The sequence below is a fragment of the Castor canadensis genome, chromosome 16 (genome assembly GCF_047511655.1).
Source record: "Castor canadensis chromosome 16, mCasCan1.hap1v2, whole genome shotgun sequence".
Classification (NCBI taxonomy): Eukaryota; Metazoa; Chordata; class Mammalia; order Rodentia; family Castoridae; genus Castor; species Castor canadensis.
Genome location: NC_133401.1, coordinates 9,782,766 through 9,805,449, shown reverse-complemented (window position 1 = coordinate 9,805,449; position 22,684 = coordinate 9,782,766). Strand labels below are relative to the sequence as shown.

Sequence of the window (22,684 nt, the reverse complement as noted above, 5' to 3'; positions counted from 1 at the left end):
GGACTAGCGCTATCTAGTCGCCCTCACATTTTCCGGACTCCCTTTACTAATATGGCTGCGGCCGCCAGGCCCTCTGGGATTCGTAGTCCAGCCCTCGAGTGTCGGCGCCTGAGAGAGGCACGCGCCGCGCGTTGTGCGAAAGCTTGGATGCGGCCGCGGTGGCTGCTGGGCGTTGTAGTTCTCTGCCTTATCTCTGCCCCTCTGGTTTCCGGTGCCGTCACGGGACAGAGCAGTCGGTGACAGCCCCGAGGGCCCCCGCCCCGCTCCCATGGCCGAGCCGGACCGTGAGTCGGGGGCCTAGGTGGGAGGGTCGGGCCGCGCCGGGGCCTGGCTGCGGGCTGCAGGCCCCGGGGCCCGAGGGCAGGCTCGGTAAGGGGGGGAGATGGGGTCTGCATGGAGTGGCTGGGATTCGGAGGGCTGTTGCCAAGGGGTCCTTATTGCTAGGTCGGTGGGTTTCTGGGTCGCGAGGTTTTCAGAGTCCCTTTAGCAAGTCCGTTTGCTAAGTTACTGGTGATCGCGTGTTTCTGGGCACCTTGGTTTCTGGGGACCCTCATTACTAAGGACCTAAGTTGCCGCGGCCCCGGTTGCTAGGGTACCTGGTGTTCGGGCAACTCTAGGATGCTAGGGTCATCCCTGGTGTCCCCTCCTCTCTTCCTGCGCCCACCTCCACTGCACCGCGTCTCCCACACACGCCTCCCCTCTTATCTTCTCTCATCCCGGACAAAGTTCCCTCGCCTTGCAAACCTCCCCTTCCCGAACTCCGTCACTCAGGAGCGTGTTCCTGCCGCCCTGCCCCCTACTTTCTCCTTCCTCTCCTCCTAACTTCCCCTCCTCAGCCTCAGTCCTCCACTCACCACCTCTCCAGCCAGCCCTCCTCTCTAAAATCTGCCTTTCCCATCCCCTCCCTCCCTCTACTGCACTTTTACCGCCAGCCCTGGCCACGGTGTAACTAGATTGGTGGGTCCTCCCCTCCAACCGTGAATCCCTTCACCTCCGCGTAACCACTCCCTCCACTGTAACCACGTCTACTCCCCAGCCTCTGACCCTCTGGAGACCCAGGCAGGGAAGGTGCACGAGGCTCAGGTGAGATGGGGGAAGGGGGCCGGGAGGAGAGAGATGGGCTTGTTCCCATGTCCCACGCTGGGGGAGGTGACAGAGGGAACAGTTACCCCAGGGCCCTTGGCCCCCATCCCTAGCCCCACCTGGTGGCTTCGGGAGACTGTCAGAGACAGTCTTTGCCTTCCACCCCATCCCCACTCCCTTCTGAACCTCGTCTGGGCTGGAAGAGGCAGGGACCCAATCTGGTTCCTGAACCCACATATCTTGGGAACAAGAGATAAGCAAATGACCCTACAGGGTGATCATGGAAGTACTCAGAGCACTGTGGTAGGCCACAACAAACCTGGTGGGTCACAGAAGATTCCAGCCAGGGCCTTCCTTCCTTGGAGGACCTCATAGACTGGTCTTGGAATCAGGTTCGGAGATAGTCACAGCAGAATAAGCAAAGTGACTTGGAATTTTCTTAGACAAGGTGAGAAATGGTGTTGCACACAGAGACGGCTTATGCAAAGGTCCAGAGGCAGAAAAGAGTATGTCACGTGTGTTCAAGAGTTGAGAAGCTGGGGTGCTCAGTTAATTAGAGTGATGGTTAGCATTTCTGACTCATCACTCCAGCCCCGCTGCCTGCTTGGTACTCCATGTCTGTCATCTCGCTGTGACTGCCCAGCATCCACCTGAGGGCCTCATGTGTCCATTTTACAGATGAGGCATTGAAGCAGAGCTGTTGAGTAACTTGTCCCCAGTCCCTTGGGTAAAGGGAAAGGGAAGGGTTTGAAACCCATTGCTGTGGTCACATGGCCCTCCAGACACTGCAGGGAAAGGTAGACAGATGCTTGAAGGCCCCCGCCAATACCTCCAGCTTCCTCCAAGCTGGTCACCCCCATGGGCTGAGTAGGACCTCTGTGTCCCCTGAGCCTCACTGTCGGCAGCCACAGAATGCCAGCATGCTCATCCCCATGAGATCACTCTATAAACAGAGGCTGTACAGAACCTGAGGTTGCAGTACCCCACAAATGCACAGCAGAGCCATGCTAAATGGGTGACAGGCTCCTGTCTGTCCCCAGCATCTCACTCCCCTGCCTCCCAAAGCACAACCACTGCCAAAGAAAAAGGTCTCATGGTCAGAAGGGATCCTCAGTCCCAAAGAGATGCAGGATGTAAATTGCAGCATTGTCTCTGATAGTGCAACAGCAACACTGGAAATAGCCAATGGCTGTCAGGGATGAGCTAAATGAACCGTGGTCACTGTACAATTCGATACTATGCAGCCACTCAACTTGGGAGGCAGAGATAGGAGGACCACAGTTCCAGGCAAAAAGTTAGGGGCACCCATCTCAACAAACAAACCATGCATGGTGCCTCATTTATATAATCCCAGACTGTTCAACAAACAGAGGTAGGAGGGTTGAGGCCCAAAGCTAGCCTGGAGAAAAGCACAAGATGCTATCTGAAAAACTAAGCAAAGCAAAAAGGGCTGGGGGTGTGGCTTGAGTGATAGTGCACCTGTCTAGCCAGTGCAAGACTCTGAGTTCAAACCCCAGCACTGCCAAAAAAAAAAAAAAAAAGAATTAGGTGTCATATTGTACTGTGGCATGACGCACTTCTGTAAAAATAATGCATTTTTATATGCAGAGAAAAATCTAGAGTAACTTTTATTGAACCATGATTAATAGTGGTTATCTCAAGGGGGGTGAAATGGGGAAATCACAAGTGCTCAAATTATATGTTTTCTTTTCAGTGTGGCGGTACTGAGGTTTGAACTGGGGGTCTCACGCTTGCTAGGCAGGCGCGCTACCACTTGAACCACGCCTGCATCCTGGCTTTTTAACAGTCAGAGTTTTTACAAGGCCTGTGCAACATTCAAGGCAATGAAACGTCATTCTGAGCATGTCTGGAGGGAGGCTGGGAAGCAGAATAGTGAATGCAGGGTTGTCTGCAGGCTTTTAAGCAGGAGACTGACCTGGTCAGGTGGACTATATGTCAGTTCCACCATAGGACCAGCCCTGGTCTAGTTCATGGCAGGCACGTGTCAGGGGGCCCTGTTCTCAAGGCTGGACATTCAGAGGAGAGCACAGATAAAAGTTCCCACCCTGTGGAGCTGAGATCATGGTGGACTGTGCACATGTTTGTGATTGGAAGACAAAATTGAACAAGCCAAAGAGAAGGTATTGGGGATTGAACTCAGGACCTTATGCTTGCTAGGCAAGCACTCTACCACTTAAGCTACATCCTGTCTTTTGCTTTTAGTTTGTTTTTCAGATAGGGGCCTGTGTTAACTTTGCCCAGGCCAGTCTCAGACAGAGATCCTTCTGTCTCCACCTCCTGAATAGCTGGGATGTCATACTACACCCAGCTTGGTTTTTGAGATAGGGCTGGATAACTTTTACCCAAGCTAGCTCTGAACCGTGACCCTCCTTCTGAGTTGTATACCACCTTGCCTTGCCCAAAAAGGACCTTGAAGGAGAGAGGATTGGGCCAATCCAGACAGGCCACCAGTTGGGTGATCGGAAGTGGAAACAGGCTAGCAGCTGGCAGGGTGGGGTAGGAGGAGGTCAGGGCAGGACCCCTGGGGAAGAGGACAGGCTGGAGCAGGTGGAGCCCTGGGGTAGGGAGAAGGGCTCAGTAGAGGAACTGTCAGGAAGCTGAGTGGACCTGCTGAGGGGCTGAAGCTGCCGGCTGGGGCAGGAGGGTGAGGGAGGCAGAGGCGATTAAGGGACAGCGAGACCACACTGAGACAGAAGCTGGGAGGAGGAGCAGGTTTGGGGGAGATGCTGAAGCCATTGTGGGACATGATGGGAGTGAGCTGAGGGCAAGGTGACCTGAGGTCTAGGGACAGAGAGGGAGCATCATCAGTGCCTAGGCTCAGACCATTTATAGGCATGGCAGGAGGTCCAGCCACACCGCCTCCCACTGGTGTCATTTACTGAGTGATCTCAGTGAGCAGGGTATAGGCACCTGGATGGGAGCAGCCCCTGATCCAAAGGACAGGGACATGGGAACTCGTGGACATCAGGTCTGTGATGTCAGTTGCAGCCAGTGCTCACTGGGCACCTTATGTCCGCTAACTCAGCTCCTACTCCCAGCAACCCTCTGAGCCCACTTCCCAGATGAGGCCCTGAGGCCTAGAACAGCCCACCTCCTACCAGGTGTGTCTGCTCGGGAACAGCCCAGGTCCCCACAGGCAGCCTGTCCCAGAGCCCTCACACTGGCCTAGCACAGGCCCTCTCCTGCCCCTGGCTTCGCCACCTTCCACCCAGAGTCCCCCCTCCCCATCTCTAACCCCACTTCTTGGGCTTGGCCACACCATCCTGCCCCTTCTAGAACTCGGACACAGATTCTGACACTGAGGGAGGAGCAGCTGGCGGTGGAGAGGCAGAGAGTGAGTGTCTTCCTGGGGCTGGGGATGCAGGAGGGCTCTGGGGTGCGGGATTTAGGGTAGGGGACCGGGGAAATCCCTGTCACCTCCACCAGGAGTGACACTTACAGTGCATGGCAATGGGTTTGCGGCCAGTGCCACAGCAGGGTCCTGGAGGCTTCTGACTGGGCCAGGCATCGGGCCTTCCATGCTGAGCAGGACGGGGCTTCCCAGCGCTGGGGCAGGACCCTGGGGATATCCAGGTACCCCGGCTGATTGCCCACCGGCCGCTGTCTCTCTTCTTTTTGGTCAGTGGACTTCCTGCGGAATTTCTTCTCCCAGACCCTGGGCCTGGGCTCCCAGAAGGAGCGCCTGCTGGACGAGCTCACCTTGGAGGGGGTGACCCGCTACATGCAGAGCGAGCGCTGTGAGTGCAGTGTCCCCGTCCCCCACTTCTGGTCCCAAGTGACTTCGCACCTTTAGTTTACAAGTAGCAAGAAACCCAACTGCAGCCACAAGAGGCGTGTGCGGACTTTAAACCAGCTGTAGGCGTGGCTGGATCCAGGTGTTTCCTTGTTCTCACAAACCACAGTCCCTGGGCCCCTGTTTTCCTGTATCGGGGGCTACAGGGACCCCTGACGGCCGCAAACGCGAGGCCCACCCAACCTAGCAGCTAGGAGCGCACTTGGTCCCAGTGAGCCCGGCACAGCAGCAGAGGCCGGCTCCCATTGGCCAGGCTGGGTCACGTGCTTGCCACAACCAAAAGCTTCGTGTCTCTGATTGGCCAGACCTAGCTCGAGTAGTGAACAAACTACTGTACTCTGATTGGCCAGGCCTGTTTCCTAGGGTAAGAATGCTGACAATGCCTCGCGGATCACCAGGCAGGGTGGTGCTCTTGCTTGCCATCCAGCTACTCGGGAGGCAGAGGCAGGAGGATGGAGAGTTCGAGGCCAGCCCAGCAATGATAGCAAGATACTATCTCAAAAATAAAATAAGAGCTGAAGCCATGGCTCATGTAGCAAGTTTGAGTCCCTGGATTCAATCTTCAGTATCTTGATTTTTTTTTTTTTAATTCATGGAGTAAACAAAATAAGAGAGAAAGAAGTGCCCAGAGGCTGGCGAGAGCTGTGGTTATTATTACAGGAAGCTTGTTTCCGATGTGGTGTGCAGAGGCCTCCTGGCTGGGTCACCATGAAATTTATATTTCTCACTGCAAGTTGAGTCACCAAAATTGGAGAAACCAGGCCCTCAGCAGTCCTTGACAGGAACAATGGACCCTTGAGGGTCCTGAACAGCCTTTTGTTGAGGGCATCTTCTCCGGTTTCCCTTTCTCCAGCTTCTCTGCCTCCCTCTGTGGCCAGGCCCACTGCCCTGAGCCTCCCTCTCCTGCTGCAGCCATCTTCAGGCCTGGGCAATCCAAAGAAAGCCCAGGCAGTGGCTACAGAGCATTTGTTCTTTCTGTCTGTGTCTTGGGGTCATTGGTGCATGAAGGTGCCCAAGAGGGGCCAGCAATAAACAATAACAATTAGCCAGGCATGGTAATGCATGCGTGTAATCTCAACTACTCGGAAGGTGGAGACAAGAGGATTGTAAGTCTGAGGTTAGCCCAGACAAAGTCAGTGAGACCCTGTTTCAAAAGCAAAATACATACAAAAGAGCTAAAGGCATCACTTAAGGGGTAGAGCACTTGCCTAAGCATGTGTGAGGTCCTGGGTTCAATCCCCTAAATAACAACAACAACAATTGTCACCATGCACTTTATAGATGTCCTCTTTTTTGGGAGGAGAGGGTAGGACTGGGATTTGAACTCAGGGCTTTGAGCTTGCACAGCAGGTGCTCTACCTCTTGAGCCACAGCTCCAGTTCATTTTGCTCTGGTTAGTTTGGAGATGGGGGGTCTATGAACTATTTGCCTGGGCTGGCCTCAAACCTCAAACCTCCCAATTTTAGCCTCTCCAGTAGCCAGGAATACAGGTGTGAGCCACCAGTGTCCAGCTACTCATGTCCCTCTTATTTGATCACAGTGTAATAGCTATCTGGGAGGTCATCAGAGGAGGAAACTGAGGCACAGAATGGTTGTAACTTGGTTCAGGGACAAAGAGCTGGTGAGGGGCAGAATAAGGATTTGAACTTGGATCCCCTGAATCCAGAACACCTATTTCCCCAGACATGTGACCCCACTGGGTCCTTCCAGGTCAGGTCTGATGGCCTACCGGAGACGAGACCAATGCCCTTGTCAGCCTTGCTGTTTTCCCAGGACACAACTTCCCAGGGGTGCCCAGTACCCAGGGCAAGCATCACCCTTGTGTCTGTCCATCAGCAGACAGGCAGATGCCAGGGCTGTGTGCAGCAGGGCGCTACCAGCCAACAGCTGAGGCAGCTGCAGGGCCACTCTGCCCGGCTGTGTGCTTGGGAGCATTCCAGCCACAGCTCACATCTCTGACCCCTTGGCAAGGGCAAAGAATGTGTATGTGGGAGAGAGAGCTGGAGGACCACACCCTCTTCTTCTTCTTCTTTTCTTTTTTTTGCAATACTGGGGTTTGAACTCAGGGCTATACCTTGAACCACTCCACCGGCCCTATTTTTGTGATTGATTTTTTCAGGATAGGGTCTTGTGAACAATTAATTTGCCTAGGCTGGCTTCGAACTGCAATCCTCCTTATCTCTGCCTCCTGAGTAGCTAGGATTACAGGCATGAGCCACCAGTACCCAGCTAAAACATTTTTTTAAATTTTATTACTGTATATTAATTGTACAAAGGTGTTTCATTGTGATATTTCCATACATGCACATATGAATTTTGATCAAATTTACCCCCTCTGTTGCTCCTTCTTGCCCCCCTTCCCCCTTTTAATCAGTTTTTAGCAGTTTTCATTCTTCTGATTTCCTCACGCGTATGAAGTACTTTGCTCGTAGTCACCCAGCCATCAGCCTCTCCTCCTTTTGCCCTACCACCGGTTCCCCCCCCCAGTCTCTAGTTTACATTCCTGTCATTTCCTCCCTCCCCCCTTTCTCCTTCCCCCCTCTTCCTTCCTTCCTCCCTCTTCCTTCCTTTCTTCCTTTCATCTAGATTCCTCCTACGCAAGAAACCATGTTGTATTTGTCTTTCTGAGTCTGGTTTATTAAGCTTAACATGATGACCTCCAGCTCCATCCATTTTCCTGCAGATGACATTTCATTCTTCTTTATGGCTGAGTAGTACTCCATTGTGTATATATAGCACATTTTCTTATCCACTCATTGGGTCAAGACCCGAAGCTGGTCTCCAGCCTCCTCTTCCTGGAGGAGGTGGAGAGTAGCACATTGCTGCTCTGCCAAAAAGGGGCAAGCTTCCCATGGCTGATGTGTGTTTACCTATGGAGGAAAGCGACATAATGAAAGATGAAAATTCTAGAAGCAGAAAGTCATCCAAGATCATGGCCAGAGATGCACTGTGACCAGAATTTGTTTCCTTGTGTGTGGTCTTGCAGTACGGGAGTTTGAACTCTGGGCCTCAGCATGCTGGGCAGGTGCTCCTACCACTTAAGCCACTCCATCGGCCCTCTTTTTTTTTTTTTTTTTTTAATGTTGGGTATTTTTGAGATAGGGTCTCACTTTATTTTGCCTGGGCTGGCCTCAAACTGAGATCCTCCCCATTTCTGCCTCTGAGTAGCCAGGATTATAGGCGTGAGTCACCGGTGCCTGGCTTACAGTACATTCTACTCCCGTCTACCAGTCAACTGTGTCCTCCGATGTTTCCTCATCTGTAACATGGGGTCATTAGTACCATCCCCATCCCAGATGGCGGGTGGGGGGACCCTGATGTATCTGAAATGGTTGCCTCAGGAGCTGGCATGGGGAAACAGCGTCTGGCCAGTTGACGTCAGGTGACATCAGTTCTTTTCCTCCAGGTCGCAAGGTCATCTGTTTGGTGGGAGCGGGAATCTCCACGTGTAAGTGGCCCCTCCCCGCTCAGGCTCCCCCAGGGTGGGTTTGTATAGTACTCCATTTGGTTTCTTCTGGGAGGTCCATGTGGCCGGATGGGGCCAGGGTCCCTGATGGGATGCCCCCGTCCTTCCTCCCCCAGCCGCAGGCATCCCTGACTTCCGGTCTCCTACCACCGGCCTCTATGCCAACCTGGAAAAGTACCATCTTCCTTACCCAGAGGCCATCTTTGAGATAGGCTACTTCAAGGTACATGTCTGCCTTGAGGGGAGGGGACAGGTGTGTGTGGGGTAGTCTGGCTCCAGCCCTCATCTTTTCTGGGACCCTCGGCTCTCTCTTTCCCACAGAAACACCCAGAACCCTTCTTTGCCCTCGCCAAGGAGCTGTATCCCGACCAGTTCAAGGTGAGGTCTTTTGCTGCAGAGGGATGGGGAGAACAGGCACAGGCAGGCCCACTCCAGGTCTTTCATGCAGATATTATAGAGTTGTTAAGTATATGACTCAGGCCAGGCTTCCTGGGTCCCCTCCTGGCCCCACATTTCTTGGTCTCATGCCCTGGGCCTCAGTCTTCCCATCTGCAAAATGGAGCAGATGGGTATCTCAGAGGGGTGGCTGTGAGTGTAAGGGAGCTGATGCAGGCGCCCAGACCCTGGAGCAGCTGCCTAGCTGTGAACTCAACTCAGCAACCCGTGCCATGTGACACTGGCAAGACAGCAGTGTCCCCCAGCGCCCTCCTCCTATCTGTGGATTGAAGGACGCCGCTGTCTCCCTCCCAAGGCCACTGTGAAGGTCACCTGGGGTAGAGCCGTGTGTGCACATGGCGGTGGCTCGGGCTCCATTGCCATCACATGCTTATTGTCCCCTCAGCCGACCATCTGCCACTACTTCATCCGCCTGCTGAAGGAGAAGGGTCTGCTGCTGCGATGCTACACGCAGGTAGGGGGACAGCAGGCCGTGGCCGGTCCATCAGGCCACCTTCAACAGGGTGACAGCTGTGTGCCTAAGAGCTCCAGACACCCAGGCAGACACAGCCAGAGCCGGGCCGACTGCTTCCCTGCCACGTGACCTACACTGAGTCACTGCCTCAGTTTCCCCTTTTATAAAATGGGGGCCAGAACAGCTTTACCCTCTCAGGTCATGGCACGGGTACTGTGAGCAGTCCCCGTATTTGCGGGACACCTGTGTCACCATAGATAGCCCTGCTTTCCTTTGGTGCTGGGGTAAGGTGGCAGAGTGCGGTGCCAAAGCAAAGCCACCAGACTTCCTATTGGGGCTTGCACAGATGACACCAAAATGACTTGAGCCAAAAACTCTAGTGTGCTCTGTTTTCCAGCAGGTGGGCCCAGGCTGGCCTCGAACTCAGGACACTCTTCCCTCAGCCTCCTGACCTGAGTGCTAGACGTTGTATCTGAAGGAAGGGGCACATTTGAATAATTTCCGCCCTTATAACCCTGGCACTGGATGTGCCATGGGGCTGTGGCCAGTGCATGTCACAGGCTCACCTGGGCTGCTCATGCAGATTTTTTTTGCGGGGCGGGGGGGGGGGGAAGCGGGAGGGGACTTGGTGGAACTCAGGACCTTGTCCTCGCTAGGCAGGCACTCTGCTACTTGAGCCACACCTCAGCCCTTTTGGTTTAGTTCGCTCTGAAAAACAGGCTTTTGCCCTGGGCTAGCCTCAGACCATGATCCTCCTACCTCTGCCTCACAAGTAGCTGGGATTACAGGCATATGCTACTAACCCTGGCTCTGGTGGGCAAGACTTTGGGGATCTTGCACCCCTAATGGCAAAACGTGTTTTATCAGTATGTGTTGAAATTACAGGATATTGTACAGCAGAATACATGTATGCTAAACTGTAAGATAGAGAGGGAGCACTTGAATATGAACACCAGGACTGTTTTCTCCTGGCACCCTTGGCACCTGCTGTGTCAGAAGCAGCCACAGGGGGTGGGGCACGAATCCCTTTTAGGTCAACATTTCCCAACAGGAGCAGGTGTCCCAGCCTGGGCTGGCAGTGGCAGCAGCCAAGGAGGGGACAGCCTCCCCCTTCCAGGCGCCAGAGAGCTCAGGATGCTCCTGACCCAGAGAGTCAGCTTTCCTCCTGTGACACTAAACTTGAATGCTGGCACTTTGTGTGACAGCACATGCTCATTGTTGGCTCACACCCAGGGCTGGGCCCTGCCAGTGGACATCCCTGCCCTGGAGCTGAGACTCAGGGCGGGAGGGGACAAGGACAGACTTATGCCAAGTGGGGACAGGGAAGGTGAACAGGAGGCTGTGGGGGCGGGGGGAGGGAGAAGCCCACGGAGAGGGGACACAATGAAAGGCCGCTCCAGGAGGAAGATTGGGGAAGCACTCCCTGTAGGACAGGCCATAGGGGACGTGGGGGACTGCGGTGGCCCGCAGTCTTTCCTTTTTTTCTTTTCCTTTTCTTTTTTCTTTTTCTACCTTTTTCTGTTGTCATTGTGCTAGGAATCAGATCATGCCTCGTGCGCACCAGGCAACCCTCTGCTGCTCGGCAATCCCTGCAATTAAAAAACTTCTTAAAATGTTTTATTGGTGGGTCACCTTGCCCAGCTATTTAAATGTAAATCTTCCCCTCTCTCTCTCTCTCTCTCTCTCCCTCTCCCTCTTCCCTCCTCTCCCCCCACCCCCCCTTTCTCTGTCTCTCTCACTTCTTTGAGACAGGATCTCGCTATGTACCTCAGGCTGGCTTAGAACTCACGACCCTCCTGCCTTCATTCTCCCTAATGCTGGGATTACAGGTGTACACCATCACACCTGGCCCTTTTTTAAAAATGTATTTACTTATTGTAATGATTTTGGTGTTACTGGGGTTTGAACTCAGGGCCTTATAATTGGTAGGCAGGTGCTCTACCACTTGAGCCACAGCCCCAGTCCTGTGCTTTAGTTATTTTTTAGATAGGGTCTAGAGTTTTGTCCCAGGCCAGCCTCAGTCTGTGATCCTCCTGTGTAGCTGGGATTACAGATATGAAAGTCTACATTCAACCAATTTGTTGAGATGGGGTATTAGTAACTTTTTGCTTGAGCTAGCCTCAAACTATGATTCTCCTGATCTCTACCTCCCAAGTTGCTGGGATTACAGGGTGAGCCACTGTGCCTAGCTCTATTTATTTTTTGAGACTTTTACTGTGTTGCCTAGGCTGGCCTGGAACTCCTGAGCTCAAACAACCCTCCCGCCTCAGCCTCCTGAGTAGCTCTGACTACAGGTGCACACCACTGGTTCTGCCTCCTACCTGAAACTCCACATAGATTTTCAGTGCTTATTACATAAAATCCACAAAGGTGAAAGAAGCAGTTCCACTGTCATGGCCCACGAAATGTGACTTTCAGTCACACATTTCTCCGTCCTCTTCCACCTCGGCCACTCGCCCAGTTTGTGGAATGCACGGTCTTCACTCCTTCTGAATGGTGACAAGGCAGTATTTTTGAAACTCCCTGTGATGCTGTTTTTAGCTCAGGGCAGGAGACCCCATTCCCATGTCAGGACAGTTGTTGCGGTCACTCAAGCTGCCGAGATCTCACAGCAGACCAGCTTCTAGATCTTTCAACTCTTTATCTGGTGCTCATACTGTACAGTCGTGCTAAACTTGACTTTTTAACTCAGACTCTTACCTAGAAGTCACTTCCACATCCACACCTACAGAGTCACTTCATGCTTTTTAAAAGCTGAATCTTACTCTTTCTTTTTTCATTTTTTCCTTTTTTGGTGGCGCTGGGGATGGCACCAGGGCCACATGCATGCCAGACATGTGCTCTACCACTAAGCCACACCCGTAGTCCTTTTGCTTTTAGCTTGTTTGTCAGATTAGGTCTCACACTAACTTTGCCCGGGCTGGCCTCCAACTGAGATCTTCCTACCTCCACCTCCTGAGTAGCTGGGATTACAGGTGTGCACCACCACCTCTGGCTTCCAAGTTTTATTCTTTTGTAAGCATTTTGCCTTTCTTTTAAGATTTAAATACAAATGTCAGGTGTTGGTGGCTCACACCTGTAATCCTAGTTACTCAGGAGGCAGAGATCAGGAAGATCACAGTTCAAAGACAGCCTGGGCAAACAGTTTGAGAGAACATATTTCAAAAAAAAAAAAACCCAACACAAAAAAGGGCTGGTGGAGTGGCTCAAGGTGAAGGCCCTGAATTCAAACCCCAGTGCTGCCAAAAAAAAAAAAAAAAGTTACCGTTAGGGAGAGACCCCCGCCCCCCCACAACTTTACTCTCCTCAGTGTAAACAGTTCAGTAGAAAAAGGCTGAGAGTGTTGTTGAGGGAGACAATTCTTATTATTAAAACACGTAGGCACACTCCTGGGGTTGCACAGGTAGGCTGTGTACTGTGCGCCCTATGTAAGGCTGACTGTGCCCATCAAGGGTGCCAGCTGGGGGCTGGAACAGAGTCCTCACCCTGGCTCGTGGCTGCGCTGTGCCCCTCGACAGGGGCCACCACACTCACCCAGAGGAGTTGGTGCCTTTTTCTGTTTGTATCAGTGTGGTGCGTGGGCCCAGGGCCACCCTGCTATTGGTGATGTTTCCATTGGTGACACAGTGCTGTGTGACAAAAAGTGACTTCTAGCTCCTCCTAAAAATCCAGAAGAGCTGGCTGGACCATGGGCAATGGTGACAGCTATGGGCTGGAGTGGCTGCTGCCACCGTAGAGTGGCCCGGGTACCGCCTCCCACCATACCATTTCTTACGGGTCTCTGAGGCCGAGAGTTAGGGTTAGGTGTCTTCATTGTCACTTTGCCTTTACTGAAGAGCTATGTCCTGTCATGGACCTCCACTGCCCTGTTACCCTCCCCAGAGGCCACTACTGTGGCCTTTTGTGTGTGTGTGTGGTACTGGGGCTTGAACTCAGAGCCTTCACCTTGAGCCACTCCACCAGCCCATTTTTGTGATGAGCTTTTTTGAAACAGGGTCTCGCAAACTATTTGCCAGGGCTGGCTTTGAACTGCAGTCCTGATCTCTGCCTCCTCATAGCTAGGATTACAGGCAGAACCACCAGCGCCCAGCTTTTTTATTTTGGAGACAAAGTCTTGCTATTCAGCCCAGGTTGGCCTCCAACTTGAGATCCTCCTGGCTCGGCCTCCCAAATACTGGGATCACAGGTGTGTGCCACCACGCCCAGAGTATTTGCCTCTATTTTTATAGTTTCTGTCCCTCTGCTGAAGTTCCATCCGTGACTTTTTGTCATGAACATCCTGTCTTTGTGCCATCAAGCGTGGTTCTGATGGCTGCTCTAAGGTCCTTAGGTCCTGATTCCTACAACTGGGTCACCCAGCAATCCGCCTCTGTCTGTTTTTCTTCCTCTGGAAACTGGCTCTGTTTCCTGTTTCTTTGGCTCCGAGTAAGTTTGGCTTGCATCCTTAATACTGCCGTAGAAAAAGATGTAGAAACTCCAGATTCTGTTCTCTAACTCCAGACACTGTTGAATTTGCTGTTTTAGTGTTCAGTTGGAAGTGGGGTTTTTTGTTGTTGTTGTTGTTGGGTTTTTTTTGGATGGGTGTTTTTGAGATAGGGTCTTGTGAACTAATTGCCCGGGCTGGCTTCAAACCACGATCCTCCTGATCTCTGCCTCCTGAGTAGCTAGGATGACAGGCGTGAGCCACCAGCACCTGGCTTTTTTTATTTTTATTTTTTTAATTGATGGAATGAGGCCCTTGTTGGCAAATGCTTTCCAGGTAGCTTGTCTTCATCACTCCTATTCTTATTCTGTTCACCTCGTTCATCAGAGTAGACTTAAGTCAGGCGCCTTAGCTTCACAAAATAGCAAGTGTTTGTTTGCTTGCTTTGAGGTAGGCTCTCTCTAAGTAGCCCAGGCTGGCCTTGAACTTGCATTTCTCCTGCCTCAGACTCCCCAATGCTGGGATGACAGGCAGACCTGATTTTGTGTCTCCTTTGGCACTGTTCCAGACTCCGTTAATCACATGGGCACACAGATTCGTGCAGTCATGCACTGCACAACACATTTTGGCCAACCACGGACCACATAGACAACAGTGGTCCCATAAGAATATGTCACCTGCCTGGGTGCAGCGGTGCACACCTGTAGTCTCAGCTACTGGAGATGGGGAGGCTGAGTTAGGATGTTCCCTTGAGCCCAACCTGGACAACATAGCCAGACCCCATCTCAAAAATAGAGAGGGGACTAGGTAAGTGTAAGAGTGTCTGCCTCACCAGTGTAAGCACTGGGCTCAAACACCAATACCACCAAAAAAAAAAAAAAAAAAAAAAACCAAAAAACCAAACCTCTGTTGTACATCATGTGCTTACCCTGGATTCAGTTCCTAGTACCAAAAATAAAAACCAGGCCAGCGTAGTGGCACATGCTCAAGAGGCAGAGGAAAAGGGATGATAGTTCAAGGCTAACCTAGGCAAAAAGTGAGTGAGACCTTATCTCAAGAAAGAAGCCAGGGAGTGATGGTTCATGTCTGTAATCCCAGATACTCAGGAGGCAGAGGTAGGAGGATCTCCATCTGAGGCTAGCCCAAGCCAAAGCATGAGACCCTACCTGAAAAACAACTGAAAGTAAAATCTTGGGGTCATGGCTCAAGTGGTAAAGGCCCTGAGTGGAGTCCCCAGCGTCACTTAGTGACATCCTGGCTGTCCTGGTCTGTGCAAATACACTTGTTAATGATGCATTTCTGAGAGCATATCTGTCATTAAGCAGTGCATGACTCGATGTTTTTGCTCACCCTGTACACACTGCCTTTCTTCTTCTGTACCTTTTAACACCTCGCAGTGTTAAAAGGTTTCATTTTAGACATACAGAAAGGCACTCTTTTCCTGCTCACTCTTTTCCTGTTGGTTTGTGGTGTCTCTATGAGGAGCCCTGTCAAAGAATATGGGGTATTTAGGTGGAGCCCCGCCCCCCATTTGTAGCTTCACTTTCTAAGTTGATGGTTGTCTGCCATCAGCAGCAGTCAAAATACTAAGTGGAAATTTCCAGAAATAAACAAGTCATACATTTTAACTTGCTGGCTGTTCTGAGCAGTGCAATGAGACCTCCAGCCATACTGCTCCATCCTGCCTACAGTGTCCACCGTCCCTCTGTCCAGCGTATCCATGCTGTATATGCTACCCACCCGTTAGTCACTTAGTATGTGTCTTGGTTATCAGACTGACTGTCCCAGTGTCACAGTGCTTGCGTCCATGTAACCCTTATTTTACTTAATAATGGCCCCCCAAATGCAAGAGTAGTGGGCATAAAACATGGGAGAACAAATGAGCTCTGGTGCCCTGTGGCAGTGCTGCAAGACATACAGAAAAATACAAGACAGGTTGTCCATGTCCTACAATGCTTTGCACTTTTGACTTTGCAACTTCACAATGGTATGAAAGTGATAAGCTTTCAGTCCAAAGCATACTTTGAGTTTTGAGCTTTTATCCTTCTTGGGACTGTCAGTGTGCTATAGAATTCTCTTTCTGTCAATGCTGGGCAGTGGTGGTGAGAGGAAAAACAAAGGCTGTGCAGGGCCCTGTGTGGCTGAGCCACCATGCTCTGTGGGCAGGTGGAGCAAGGCATTTTCAACTTAAGTTATTTTCAACTTACCATGGGTTCATCTGGAAGGCCAGGCATGGTGGCTCATGCCTATAATCCCAGCAATGTAGGAAATGTAGGTAGGAGGATCATGGTCCCAGGCTAGCCTGGGCAAAAAGCATGAGAATTTATCTGAAAAACTAAAAGACTTGGGGTGCAGCTCAGTTGTACAGTGCCTGCTCAGCAAGCATGAGGTCCTGAGTTCAAATTTCAGTACCACCAAAGGAAGAAAAAGGCATGTGTATATATAGAAGTTGATAGGATTTGACATTCCAAGATTTCAGGAGTCTGGGGTCCTGGAACATATCCCCCAGGAGTAAGGGGCCTGCTGTAGTTCTGTGACACATTATTTCGTTATCTGTGCTTGCTCAGGAATGAGGGAGCTGGTTAGCAGACTGAGTCAATACCAAAGGCAGAATCGGGATTTATGAGAGCGGGATGAGCTTGGCACGCCCATAATTCCCATACTCAGGAAGATTGTGAGTTCAAGGTCAGTCTGGGCTATAGAGCAAGACTCTGACTCAGGGAAAAAAAAAAGAATTAAAAAAAAAAGGTCTTACAGACTTATATTTTGTGTGTTTTGGGGACAAGCTTATTGGTGGCAGATTGCAGAGCAGAGAGGGCAGTCGGGCCGTCTCCCTTGAGAGGAAACCCTTTCCATGGTGTGTGGCATCTCTGGGAGCCCTGTAAGTTCAGCCATGGGTCACACGTGAACCATCTCCAGACAGTGTCTCCCAGTGTCTCTCAGTGCCTGTAGCAGCAGCAGCAGTGGTAGCCATGGGAAAGCAGAGCTGCTCCATGGAGGGGGGAGAGGTTAAGAAACGTGAACATACAGAGTGGGTGGCTCACGCCTGTAATCACAGCCACTCAGGAGTTAGGAGGATTGAGGTTCCACACCAGTGGGGCAAAAAGTTAGCAAGATCCCATCTCAGTCAATAAGCTGGGCATTGTGGTACACTCCTGTCATCTCAGCTGTGAGGGAGGTACAAGATCAGCCCCTGGCAAAACGTGAGCCCCTACCTGAAAACTAACTAAAGCAGTGTGGTTTAAGTGGTAGAGCACCTGCCCTGTAAGCAAGAGGCCCTCAGATCAAAACTCCAGTACCAGCCAGGCACCAGTGGCTCACACCTATAATCCTAGGTACTGAGAAGGCAGAGATCAGGAGGATTGAGGTTCAAAGCCAGCCAGAGTAAATAGAGAGACCCTATCTCGAAAAACCCTTCACAAAAAAGGGCTGGTGGAGTAGCTCAAGTGTTAGAGTGCCTGCCTAGCATGTGTACTGCCCCCCCCTCAAAAAAAACCTCAGTACTGCTAATTATATACATATATATATTTGTAAATAGTAAATATTTATATATATAATAAGAATAATAAAGTAAGATGAAAATAATAACAAAAGGACTGGGATATGCGTCAAGTGATAGAGCCCTTGTCTAAAATGCATAAAGCCCTGGGTTCAATTCCCAGTACTGCCAAAAATCAAAACCAAAAACAAAAAAAACACAAATAAGCCAGGCGTGGTAACACACATCTGTAATCCCAGCACTGAGGAGGCTGATCCAGGAGGATCGTTTGAGGCCAACCTGGGCTACATAGTTAGACTGTCTCAAAAAAAAAAAAAAATAAAGGAAGAAAGAAAGAAAAAAATACCACATCTGAGGGGCAATAGAGATTTACAACAGACATTATAGATTTGAACATTTATTTCAATAAGTTTCTGGCGAGTGGCAGAAAAGTGTCTGGCTCTCTCACAAAACAACTTTTCTGAAAAACAGAAGCAAAATGGCCTGAGTTTGCAGAAAATTGCCACACTGGCTGGTGGCAGTGGTGGGTCTATAGACACATGAGCCTGGGCACCCTGCTTGTCAACCCTTCAGCAGCCACTGGGCCAGGAACCGTACAGTGTTCAGATGTCCCCTGCCACCTGCTTCTCCCATGTCTCCCATGTCCCTCCCTCTGCCTTGTGCGCTTGAGTCTCATGGCCTCTGCTCCTGCTCGGCTGTGACCTCTGCCCTCTCACCCTGCAGAACATAGACACCCTGGAGCGGGTGGCAGGGCTGGAGCCTGAAGACCTGGTAGAGGCCCATGGCACCTTCCACACGTCACACTGCATCAGCCCGCTGTGCCGGCGCGAGTACACGCTGAACTGGATGAAAGGTGAGGGGCTGGAGGTCACCAGGAGGTCGCACCCCATGCCCGGGCCACTCCTAGAACTAGCAATGGGGTCTCCATGAGTGGGGACCACGTCCCACGGAGTCTGTGGAGTGGGAAGCTGGACGCAGGCCTGGTTAGGGCTGTGGGGCGCCTGTGGCTGGCACTAGGAACACAGACAGGACTCACCAGAGTCACCAGCCCTGTTCATGGAAGGACAGAGTGTCCAGGACAAACATTCTTAAATGTCAGTGAGAGCCTTGTCTGACAGCCACTGTGCTGTGAAGCTACCATTTCTCCACCTTTGTGACATTCTTTATGCTGACCTAACAAGCCTCTGCTGTCCGCTTGAGATCAGGACAGCTGTGGCATTTGCAGTAGGGCCTCTGGAGGGTGGCCTCTCTGACGAAGTGCCAGCCGGCTGCCCCAAGCTGAGGATTCCTGAACAGCCCAAGTGCATGCAGCTGGGCTGCACGTACAACAAACACCACCCCCTTTATGTCTCACAGCAGTTACCACACCCCACCCACAAAGTGACAGCCATCAACACTGCACTCTGTCTGTGGAATGAATGAGTGAACGGTTGAATAAGTGAGTTCCAGTTCTCTGGGTTGCAAGTGACAGAAGTGCTTTCCATACACAATGAGGAGGGCAATTGACGTGAGGATGGTGTAAGGGGGAGTCTGTCACAGAACTCAAGGGTGGGAAGCAGCTGGGCCTAGGCTTTTGTCCCCATCTCACGATCATCTGCGTGTCCTTCCCTGACCCAGTAGGAGATAGGGCTGCCCCTGAAGACTTGCTGTAAGAACCCTCAGTTATTTCCACTCTGGGAAACAACTCTTTGCCTCCTAGAAGTTCTTTGTGACTTGGATCGTTCCAGTTTGGGAGAAATCATTATTGCTCGTAATGTACCCAAGCGCTGTGTGGGAAGGAAGCATGTAACTGTCTTTCTAAAAGCAGCTTCGGTACAAGGTTCAGAGTGCTGCACAGTGTTCCATTCTAGGAAATAAGTCTGTGCCTCAGACAGGGTCTCTGTATCTTGAAGCGTTCTGGTTTAGGAGCAGCATGCCTCACTGCTCGTAATGCACCCATGCGCCCTGTGGGAGAGAAGCAGTGTCTGCTTTTCTCCTGTGTCCTGTTTACCTGCTAGCTGTGGACAGCAGTGCTGGGAGCCACCCTGGGATTCCTGGGGGTACCTAGAGGGGGGCAGCTGAAAAGGGAGGTCTTCTCTGAGTAGGGTGGACACCTAGAAATCCCCCAATGGTAGGGGAAGGGTGGGGGCTGCAACCCAGCCTCAGGCCCCTCATGCCTCTCTCGCCTTCCCTCTCCAGAGAAGATCTTTTCGGGGACGATTCCCAAGTGTGAGAAATGTCAGAGCGTGGTGAAGCCTGGTGAGTCCCCAGAGACTGGGGCTGGGACCCCACTGGTCCCTCCCAAAGGCCATGTTCCTGCCCGCTCCACCTCTGGTCACTTCTGGCCAGTGCCTTGCTCATCCTGGGGACAGTGGTGTTCTATCCCTCTGCTGGTCCTGACTGTGCCCAACAAGCGCCATGTCCATCAAGTCTGCCCCTATGCCTGCCTGTTCTGTGTCTGCCTCCCGGGTCACGGTCTCCTTCTGTCTCTGTGTCCATCTGTCTGTCTCCACCTCAGATATAATCTTTTTTGGCGAGAACCTCCCAGCACGCTTCTTCTCTTGTATGCAGTCGGTAAGTAGCTGCCTGTGCCCAGCCTGGGGCAGGGGGCGGCATTCCTGGCATGACTCACTGTGGCTGTGGCTGGGGGTTCCTGGGCCCTCACTGGCCGCTCGCCCACAGGACTTCCTGAAGGCTGACCTCCTCATCATCATGGGCACCTCCCTGCAGGTGCAGCCCTTCGCCTCCCTCATCAGCAAGTAGGTGGGGGAGAGGGGGCAGGAGTGGCTGGGGACCCAGGAGCCAGGACGGATCCTGACCCCCAGCTTGCCATCTCCAGGGTGTCACTCTCCACCCCACGCCTGCTCATCAATAAGGAGAAGACAGGCCAGGTGAGTCGGCACAAGTCACAGCTCTTCCCTCCCTCTGCTCACTCAGGTCCCCTGCCCTCCCACCAGTGTTACTGACACCAGGTGTCAGACAGTCCCAGCTGGCAACTGCCAGTGTTTGGTCGCAGCTCAGGCCCTGGGATCTGAGACCATAGGGATGAGGTTGTAGGCCAGTGTGACTCTGCAGGCCTCTGGGTCCTTCTGGATCATTTCATAAGTGACAGAATCTCACTGCCAACCTGCAGAAGCCAAAGATGAAATGTAGTGGTCCCTGGAAGCCAAGGGTCAGGGCCAGGCCACTGAGGGGCACTGCATGCTGGACCTGTGGTGGTGGCTGCTCTCTCCTCTCTCTACTGTCTCCCAGGTGACCCACTCCCAGGCAGGTGCTCCCTTCTGGGAAGGATGCACTCAAGGGAAGGGTGTCCCCCTGACAGAGCCATGTATGCACAGATACCAGGTAGACGCAGGCGTTCTCTGGGTGAGGCACTGTCCAAGCACTGGCTGTTGTCCCTCAGACCCAGGGGGCCTGGTTCCAGACACCAAAATCCCAGGATGCTGAAGCCCCTGTGATAAAGCAGTGAAGAGGCTTGGCATCATGGCTTACATCCTAACTACTTGGGAGGCTCAGATTGAGGGGATAGGCAGCTCTGGAAAAAAAGTCTCAACCAACAAGCCAGGAGTGTTGGTGCACACCTGTAGTTTAGCATAGTACCGTCCCAGGTCACCCTGGGCAAAAATGTGAGCCCCTACCTGAAAAATCACCTAAAGCAGAAAGGGCAAGAGGGGCACAGCTCAAGTAGTAGAGCACCTGTCCAGGAAGCATGAGGAACTGAGATCAAACCCCAGTCCTGCCAAAAAGATAAAAATTTAAAAAATAAAATGCACAGAACCTTTTACATCATTCCCTATGTTTCAAATTGTCTTCAGCCAACTTTTCAACACACCTAATACAGCGTAAATGCTACAGATATGTGTGTGTGTGTGTGTGTGTGTGTGTGTGTGTGTGTGTGTGTGTGTGTGTGTGTGGTGTGTGGCACTGGAGTTTGAACACAGGACCTATATTTTGAAGCACTAACCCTTTTTTTTTGTGGTGGATTTTTTTTTTTTCTTTGAGATAGGGTCTTGTGAATTATTTGCCTGAGCTGGCTTCCTAGCACGATCTTCCTGAGTAGCTAGGATTACAGGAGTGAGCCACCAGTGCCCAGCTAGAGATTGTTAGGCTGTGTTCCTTAGGGAATCATGACAAGGAAAAAGAAAGGACTTATGTTTGGTACAGAGGTTGAGGCCACATGTGCAGATAGACAGGGAGATCACAGAGGCCTACTGAATGTGACATGACAACCCTGTCCCCGGGGTTCTGCAAGTGTCCCCGTTGTACAGAGGAGAAAATTGAGGCCATGAGAGGGCCAGTCCCTTGAGCAAAGTCACAGAGCTGGGGTGGGCGCCCAGGCTGCCTGGCCCCGGGCCTGGGCTCTTAGCTGTCCTCCCCACAGATGGACCCCTTCCTGGGAATGATGATAGGCCTTGGAGGTGCGATGGACTTTGACTCCAAGAAAGCCTACAGGTGAGGTCCCGGCCTGGCCAGGGTGAGGTGGGAGGAGGCCCAATGCCCACAGACAGGACACAAGTCCTGTCACCCATGGGGAAGAGCCAGCAGGGGCCTCAGCCAGAGCTCTGACTTCCTGCCTGCACCACAGGGATGTGTCCTGGCTGGGGGACTGTGACCAGGGCTGTCTGGCTCTTGCTGACCTCCTTGGATGGAAGGTGAGGAGACGGTAACCCCAGCCCACCCTGAGCCCAGTGCCTGGACCCCACCCCCATTCCTCCGGTCCCCATGTGATGTGTGGTGATCTCTGACTTCTGTGAACTTTGCACCCCCAGAAAGAGCTAGAGGATCTGGTCCGGAAGGAGCATGCCAGAATAGATGCCCAGAAAGGGTCGGGGACCCCCAACCCCACCACTGATGCTTCCCCTGGGAAGTCTCCACCTCCTGCCAAGGAATCCAGGAGCACAGAGGGAGAGAGGCCCCAGTGATGGCCCAGCTCCCAAGTAGGACACCCACTCTTCTGGAACAGTGGAGCCCCACAGACTCGGAGTCCTCTAACTCACAGCTCTTGTCTGTGGGGCTCAGTGCATCCCTTAGTCTCTTAACCTCTTCCTCCCAAAACTGGAGTCCCCAGTGCCCCTCTTTATTCTTAACACTCTCTAGGGCCCAAACTTGAGGCCTGTCCCTAACAGCCCACCATCGCTAACTGCCCCAGCAGTAAGGAGCAACATCCCCTAATCTCTAACTGCTCCCAGGGGGGTCCAAACTTCTAACTGTCCCAGGACAGTTGGGTTGAGGACCCCCCTCCCCCCCACTTTACTGTTCACAGGGACTAGTGACCATGTAGTCCAATTTTAACCTACCTGATGGGGGAGGAAGGGCCCCCCAAGTCTGCCTCTAGCTCCCAAAATAGGTGCTTGGCCCTTTCCCTTGGGACCTGCTTTCCATTGGGGGGATGGGTAGAAAATGTTGCTTATCATAGATAAATTAAAAACAAAGACAAAACCAAGCGACACTTGGACATCTGGCCTCTGTTTCTTTCTGTGGGCACCAGAGACAGCTGAAGGGAGGGGGTG

The 22,684-nt window shown here is 52.1% G+C and overlaps 1 protein-coding gene across 3 annotated transcripts; it reads left to right on the top strand.

Annotated features, from left to right (window-relative positions):
• The first annotated feature begins 145 nt into the window (after positions 1-145).
• On the top strand, positions 146-22,621 carry Sirt2 (sirtuin 2). 3 transcript variants are annotated; one of them, XM_020178570.2, is made up of 16 exons: positions 146-284; positions 1,037-1,083; positions 4,381-4,438; positions 4,728-4,841; positions 8,304-8,345; positions 8,480-8,586; positions 8,685-8,741; positions 9,205-9,273; positions 17,919-18,048; positions 19,374-19,433; positions 19,693-19,748; positions 19,857-19,933; positions 20,014-20,065; positions 21,556-21,626; positions 21,760-21,826; positions 21,944-22,621. In XM_020178570.2, the coding sequence occupies exons 1-16, from the start codon at positions 269-271 to the stop codon at positions 22,094-22,096; spliced, it is 1,176 nt and encodes a 391-aa protein (XP_020034159.1). In that variant the 5' UTR covers positions 146-268; the 3' UTR covers positions 22,097-22,621. The 3 variants fall into 3 exon arrangements, with proteins under 3 accessions (XP_020034159.1, XP_073914541.1, XP_073914540.1); XM_074058440.1 differs by having other exon boundaries at positions 204-284; positions 933-1,083; XM_074058439.1 differs by lacking the exon at positions 1,037-1,083 and having other exon boundaries at positions 209-284.
• The last annotated feature ends 63 nt before the right edge of the window (positions 22,622-22,684 follow it).

Coding starts and splice junctions, on each gene's coding strand:
- Sirt2 (XM_020178570.2), top strand. Junction 1,084..4,380: donor GGAAGGTGCACGAGGCTCAG/GTGAGATGGGGG, acceptor TGCCCCTTCTAG/AACTCGGACACAGATTCTGA. Junction 8,346..8,479: donor GGGAGCGGGAATCTCCACGT/GTAAGTGGCCCC, acceptor TTCCTCCCCCAG/CCGCAGGCATCCCTGACTTC.